The sequence below is a fragment of the Lepisma saccharinum genome, chromosome 12 (assembly GCF_977018435.1).
Source record: "Lepisma saccharinum chromosome 12, izLepSacc3.1, whole genome shotgun sequence".
Lineage (NCBI taxonomy): Eukaryota > Metazoa > Arthropoda > Insecta > Zygentoma > Lepismatidae > Lepisma > Lepisma saccharinum.
The window spans coordinates 10,813,299-10,820,535 of NC_139240.1; the positions used below are offsets into that span (position 1 = coordinate 10,813,299).

At 36.9% G+C, this 7,237-nt stretch overlaps 1 protein-coding gene across 1 annotated transcript; it reads left to right on the forward strand.

The window, feature by feature from the left end:
- Positions 1 to 312: 312 nt before the first annotated feature.
- On the forward strand, positions 313 to 6,998 carry LOC145996226 (uncharacterized). The gene is made up of 4 exons (XM_083132646.1): positions 313 to 424; positions 3,550 to 4,133; positions 4,294 to 5,941; positions 6,419 to 6,998. Exons 1-4 carry the CDS (start codon positions 313 to 315, stop codon positions 6,688 to 6,690), a joined length of 2,616 nt encoding a protein of 871 aa, XP_082988772.1. The 3' UTR covers positions 6,691 to 6,998.
- The last annotated feature ends 239 nt before the right edge of the window (positions 6,999 to 7,237 follow it).

Consider the following 7,237-nt stretch of genomic DNA (forward strand, 5'->3'; position numbering starts at 1 on the left):
CGTAAGTTTTTATACTTTTTATACTGTGAAAATAAACTTAGTCTTACTAACTTCAATTTCAGCAAGATTTGGAATGCATTGGTGAGGTAAGGATTCTAATACCTCATATTCTCCTGTGGTTTTCAACATACCCTTGCATCTGGAAAAAACAAAACTTTTAGTATACAATACTAAATACGAGGGACGTTCAAGTCAACGGGGGGACTTTTTTTCAGCTTTAAATAGATGCCTAGCAGTAGGAACTGGCAACTGTGTGCTGCTACTGGTAGGTGGCGCTCATTTCCCGCGCTTCTGCATAGACCGTTATTCAAGATGACGGACAACAGTGTGAACGTCTACATGGAACAGCATGTTGTGATGGAGTTTTTAGTGAACGAGGAGAGAAAACCTGCAGAAATTTACGGAAGACTTCAGGCTCAGTACGGTGATGAGACACACTGTCGCAGTAAGACATTTGAATGGTGTAAGCGCTTCAAAGATGGCCGTATCTCTATTACTGACGATGCCGGTCGTGGTGGATCACAGCCCACGGCAGTCACTCCTGGGAACATTCAGCGCGTGGTATGTGTCTTTTGGGATAAACAGGGGATTTTTTTTTTAATTTAAAATTTTGGGTGCGTCAGCACTAAGGCTATTTTGCACCCGTCACATTATATGGGTACAGCCCCTTATCGTTACAAATAACTCTAACGTTGCATAACTAAAATCTTAAAATCTTCTGACTTTCGTTAAAAACTGAGGCTGTAAAGGGGCACTCGGCACACACACACACACAAGGACAAAAGAACAGAACACAAACAAAATTATACTCGAAATGGGGCCAGTTGCCAGAGCCTCGTTAGTCTGCAGTCCAGGGTGTACTATGTAGAAGTGAGGTTGACTATTGGGTGCACTACGTGGAAGGAGCACCCCTTACACCCCACAAAGGGTTTTCTCTTTTCGCAAGACAATGCACGACCGCATACTGCTCAACGCACATTCCAAACATTCCAGGAACTCTGCTTGGAGATATTACCAGAGCCCCCTATAGTCCTGACTTAGCGCCAAGAGATTTGCACCTGTTTGGGCACCTGAAGGAATTCCTTGGAGGAAAACATTTCAACACTGATGATGAAGTGAATTTGAATTTCAATTTAAAATTCGTGTCATTCTATAGAATGAAGGGATCTGAACCAGTTAACTGATGGGGTGATGTAAACTACTCATCATTCATCCTCTTGATGAGACCACTCGTCATTGACATGACGAGTTATTGCTTGGCATGCGAAAGGTACAAATAACACAAAGGAATTAAACTACTGAAAAGACAATGGCAACTCGTTGGATTTTGTGAACCGTTGAACCTGTATCATGGCTGGGTGTAGGATAATTACCTGTCTAACTGAAGTCTCTGAGCTGAATCGAAAATAGCGAAGTCCTCTGTAAGCTTCTCTCTAAGTGTTGACCAAAGCGTGCTTCCACTATCGACCTCCTGTCTTGCTGACCTCCTCTCTCTACCAACTCAATTCCCAAAGTGCAGTCACTTCCCAGCTTGTCTCACCTCTATATTCCCTGGCCATCGAGCTCTTCCTCGATGCCGAATCGCCGAATCGTGTTTATTATAATTGCTACCATGCAAACCGCTGACACCAAACCCAGAAGTGTTACCTGTTTCCTGAAAGCTCAGGAGGTTTGCATGGCACAACACAACGCATTGTAAACATGCCTAAGAGGCTTGAGACAGCTGAGAAAAACAAGTGAATGCCCTGGTCAACATGAAGCGTTCAGAGAGACTTAATAAAATAAACATACAATCTTAGGGATTGATACGTTCGCGCCTCCTAGGAAAAAATTTCTCCTTTGAAAATTTAAAAGTCAAATCGCAAAGCTTGACATGACTCAGGTTCGCCAATTCCATATATTTTCTTAAAAAACCCAAATATACAAAAGAAATACACCATAACTGTCTGTTGTTTACTGCATCCTGAAGGAAAGAAATTTTTCATTCCCTAAACTTTATAATGAATAATACCCTTAATACTAACAAATTCGTATGTTTATACGATGTAAAAAACAATAATATATACTATTATAAGACTAGAAATCACAAAAGTTCATGTCGTTAAGCGAGAAAACTCTTAATGTATCACATGTGCGTGTACGTAATGTGTATTATGTATAAGGGTAATTCTCCAAAAACCTAGCAATATCATGTCCAAGTATAATAACTCAAGAATGACTTGACTTAAAAAGTTTACTTTTCTTTTAATTTGTAGAAGCAGTTGACCTCTAGCCATCCCAATGTATACAAAAAGAAATAGTTAATTATTTTTTAATATAAAATATGTATAAGGGTCTAAAAGTCACTCTCCTGGTATGTCCGGATCTTTTGTTAAAACAAACTATACTCATTTAAAATGTTATCATTAACATTACATAAGTTTCATTAATATTATTCATTTTTACATAGTTGAAGGTATAAAAAAACTTTTTTTTTAAAATTTAATCATTTGACATGATCCTGTTACACCACTTCAAAGTGGGTCCGAAGTTTTCATGTCACTCTCCTGGCTCAAGGAATTTTTTAAATATTTACAGTGAAAGAAAAGGATTTTTTGGTTTGTTATCTGGCAACAATGTTTCTTTCAGCCATCTTGTTTGAGCTGTAGAGTACTGTGGAAGAGCTACTTGTCCTTGTGTTTTTATCAAATTGGGAAGTTCCAAATTCAGGTTCGTAACATATTTTGCTGTCATTCTCCTGGTTAACTTATTTATAACAAATAATAACCCAAATATTTTGAAATAACTATGATTATGTGCCATTAAGCAATGTCATCACCTGACAGAAATTTGTAATCTCAACTTTTGCCCTAGGCTTTGATTATTAGGCCTAATCCATCCAAATGTCACACTCCTGGCAATAATATCACACTCCTGGTATTTCTTGTGCCAGGAGCGTGACTTATCAGCCAGGAGAGTGACACTTATCACATGAAGGGAACAAATTCGGATCAATTTCATTGTGTACATTCGATTTGTAAGCCTATACAGCTGCTGTGCACTATCACAGAGTAATGGAGCTTTTACATCAGGCCCAAGTTCTGAATTTTACAATTTTTATCAGGCCATTTTTACTTACCCAATATTGATCCTATAAAATACATAAAAATATACTTTTGAGCACTGAGCTGGGTGACCATTCAGCAATTCTTAAATAGTGCAGCCTACATTTATATAGGCTAACTTTTTCAATTGTTTCTATGTGTTAGCATTTTGGCCACAAACTATAATCAAAATTACAATTTAAGATAGCACAAAAAAAAAATTATCATTAAATTGAATCTGGCCATAGGCTATTTCAATATTGCACTGCAGGGTATATTTAAAACCTAGAAAAAACCCATACCTAAAGAGATTTTTAACTAAACCTAAATTACATTTTTAATTACCTTTATTGGACAATTTATGCAATTTGGAACACACTGAATTATTCAGTTTGATTTAATTAAATAAAAATAATATTAAAATAAAGCCATCAAATTTGACATCAGTTTAAATAATTTCTTTCAGAGTCATCACTAATAATGGCAGGAAAGAAAAAAAAGACAACACAGTCTAGAGAGGAGAGGCTAATGAAAAAGAGAGAAGCTGAAAGGAAAAGGTACGAGAGATTGAAAAATGACCCACAAAAATTGGAAATTGAGAAGGCCAAGTGGAAAACAAAATATGAATCAAGAAAAAACAAGGGAACAGTGAAACTAATTACACAACAATCAACAAGAGACCAAAGGGCTACAAGGCAACAGTGGAGAGTGCGCCAAAAGAAACACAGAATGAAAAGCAAAATTCAACAGCAAACAAACCAGTTTGTAGAGAATAACACACCCTCTGATAGTGACCCTGATGATCCAAGTCAAGAACTTGATCAATTAGTAAATGGAGAACCTGTTTCACTATCACCAGAAAGTAGGCAGGCTACTCCGGATCCAAACACAAACCTCACCAATGGAAGTCCTCGAATCCAAATTGTTACTCGTGCCTCAAGTAGCATAACTCCAGACACAAATAAGTTCAGCGATGCATCTTTATATGTCATGTCGAAAAACTCCGATGGCAGGATAGCTGAAACAAGGAAACGAAAGCGTCGTAATGATGTACGGAAATCGAGAGAACTGAAAAGGCTGAAGCTGGATTTAGATGCATGTGAGAAAAGAGCTGAAAAATATCGGAAGCGTTATGAAAGGCTGTTGAAGAAAGAAATTGAACAGAAAAGAAGACTGAATAAGGAAGAACAGATGACACCTCGCACAAAAGAAACATTTTCTCCAAGGCAGAACTGTTGATGAAGATGTAAGACGAGAACTGTTCACAGGAGAAGTCATTAAGTCACAAATAGCTCACACATTCAAATCCATCAATTCTTACAAGACCAAAAAATTCCTGAAGGAGTCTCTGAGTGGAAAGATAATAAAAAAGTATAGGATGCAAAAAGCATTGCCGTTTATCCGAATTCGTACTGTGGTTGCCCACAATGAGAATAAATTGAAGCAAAGGATCAGGGAAAAAGTTGACCATTTCTTTCATGATGATGAAAATACCACCGTCAGCCCTGGAAAAAACGATTTCATTACCAGAAATAAAATTAAAAAGCAGAAAAGATACCTCAATAATACAATGAACGAGCTGCATAAACGATTTAGAAGACAGAACCCTGGTGTTTCTATAAGTTATTCATTTTATTGTAAATTACGTCCGTTCTGGGTTGTCAAACCAAGTCTTAAGGGCAGAGACACATGTTTGTGTAGAGTACATCACAACATGGAAATGCTAGTCGATAAACTGAACAAGAGTAAGGTGATTGATGCACAGAACCCAGAAGAATTGGCTGAAATTTTGTGTTGTGAGAAAAATCGCGAGGCTTGCCTGTTGAGAAAATGTAATGACTGCAACGAAAACACGATTCCTTACAATGACTTCAATGTAAATGATACTTTCACATACCAGAAGTGGATGTTGCATAAAGAAAAACGTAAAATCAAAGACCAAGAGAAAACTGTTCAGATTATCAAAAAGGATGCAATAACAAGTACTATTGGAAAAGCCATTGATGATTTGGAAATGTCTATTAAGAAGTTCATGATCCACATTGCAAACATTAGACATCAGCACCAGTATTTAAGAAAGCTTAAAGAAAATCTGAGTTGTGAGGAAGCATTAATTCACATAGATTTTAGTGAAAACTATGCACTTAAGTATGCTAAAGAAGTCCAGTCAATGCATTTTGGTGCTTCAAGGAATGAAATTACGCTTCATACTGGTGTAGCATACCACATGACTGAGGACAACACTTCAATAAAACCAGTTTCTTTTTGCACACTGTCAGAAAGCCCTCGCCATGATCCATCTGCAATTTGGGCACACCTTGAGCCTATTTTGACAGACGTGCTACAAGATAAAAGAATTACAGCTCTCCATTTCTTGTCCGACTCACCATCCACTCAGTACCGAAACAAAAAGAACTTTTACCTACTTGAAAAATACCTACAAGAGAAATTCCCCAGGATCAAAAAGGCAATTTGGAACTTCACAGAAGCTGGTCATGGAAAAGGTGCCCCTGATGGGATAGGTGGCTGCCTGAAACGTACAGCGGATAACATGGTTTCCTTGGGATATGATGTTAACAACATCATTATTCTTGAGAAAATTTGGAAAGAAAACTGTCCAAACATCAAATTGTGGGTTGTTGAGGAGGACATCATATTGAGGGTTGATTCATTTTTGTCATCTGCGGGCGATTTAAAAGCTGTGAAAGGAACAATGAAGGTTCACCAGGTCACAGCTGCACTTGGAGAGACTGACACAAAGATGAACTACAGGACCCTAAGCTGTGAAGAATGCAAGGCTGACAAAAACTGTGAGCATTATGGAATCTTTGTTTCAAACTCAACTCATCTGACACAAGGTAAGAAAATTTCTTTGATTTTATTTGACTAAGTTTAGTCCACATTGTATGTTCGACAATTTTTTTTTTTAAATTTTTCATCTACAATTTATAGTAGATTTTGTAGTATACCTACAATTTTAGTTTTTGATATAAGCATAAGTAGGCCTACATAAATCTAATACCGGTACCTACTGTATGTTAAAAGTAAAATAAATTAAATTGTCTTGATTTCTCAAATTGTTAGTAGACAAAGGATTAAAAGATATAAAGAACAATGCATACTTTAATCATAGAATAAGATAAATAAACTATATATAAATGAAAAATAGTAGAACTCTAAGTGGGCTATATAATGAGGTCAGCAGTTAAAGGCCAAATTTAATTTCAAATTATTTAATTTTTGCAATAATTTAAAGTAGCCCTGCTACTAACATTCACACATTAAAAGTTATCATTATATAGTAAATTATATGTTAGATTTTATTTTAATTTCAGCCCAGCTGATGCAGACTTACAATATAGGAGAATGGGTCATATTTCACTATGAAAACCTGATATTCCCTGGAGAAATAATTGAACTTGGACCAGGGAAACTTTTCATCAATGCCATGGAACCAAGCAATTCCAAAAGAACATCCTGGTCTTGGCCGAAAACTAAAGACATCCATGACTACCCCATCGAAGATGTCATAAAAAAAATTAACCCTCCAACACCCATTGGAAGCAGCCATAGAGTTGCAAATTTCTGCTTCCTGGACAGTTTTTAGGCTAAACCAATACCTTGTTTTTTGGCCGCTCCATATAAAGCTTTCGTTGTGTTTTATATTTTTGGCTCAGCTTCAAGTTATGGCTGATCTAGAGGCTTTACTTTATCTTTCAACAGCTGTATTCAATTTTATAATTTAGTAAATAATAATTTTTCTATTTTCCTGGAATGTGTGTGTGTTTTTTGGGGTAATATTTTAGCTAAGCTACAACAGTACTAATTATGTCACTCTCCTGGTATCATCCGTCACTCTCCTGGTGGCTGAAATTTAAATGCCTTGTTTCAACCACTTTGGAGCATGAAGGTGTATTCCCCTTATTTTCCCCTTGTTTATGATCTCATGTAGAGTAAGTGTGATTTTTTTCAGATTTTTTAGAACAGTTTTGAAATTCGCAAATTTTTGCTTTCAAAATGTTCACTTTTTGGAGAATCACCCATAATTGCTCATCAACCTGCTCCTAGTCAAGAGTCTGTGATGCCTCGCCACGCGGTAACGACTCTGTGTCTCCCGCGAGGCCAACGGCTAGAGCGTCTTGCAAGATGGAACG

What these genes read in the sequence shown, in the direction of transcription:
- LOC145996226 (XM_083132646.1), top strand. Translation starts at nt 313, where the DNA reads ATGACGGACAACAGTGTGAACGTCTACATGGAACAGCATGTTGTGATG. An exon ending in AAGACTTCAGGCTCAGTACG is followed by an intron (nt 425 to 3,549) that starts GTGATGAGACAC and finishes AATTTCTTTCAG; the next exon opens with AGTCATCACTAATAATGGCA. An exon ending in CTCAACTCATCTGACACAAG is followed by an intron (nt 5,942 to 6,418) that starts GTAAGAAAATTT and finishes TTTTAATTTCAG; the next exon opens with CCCAGCTGATGCAGACTTAC.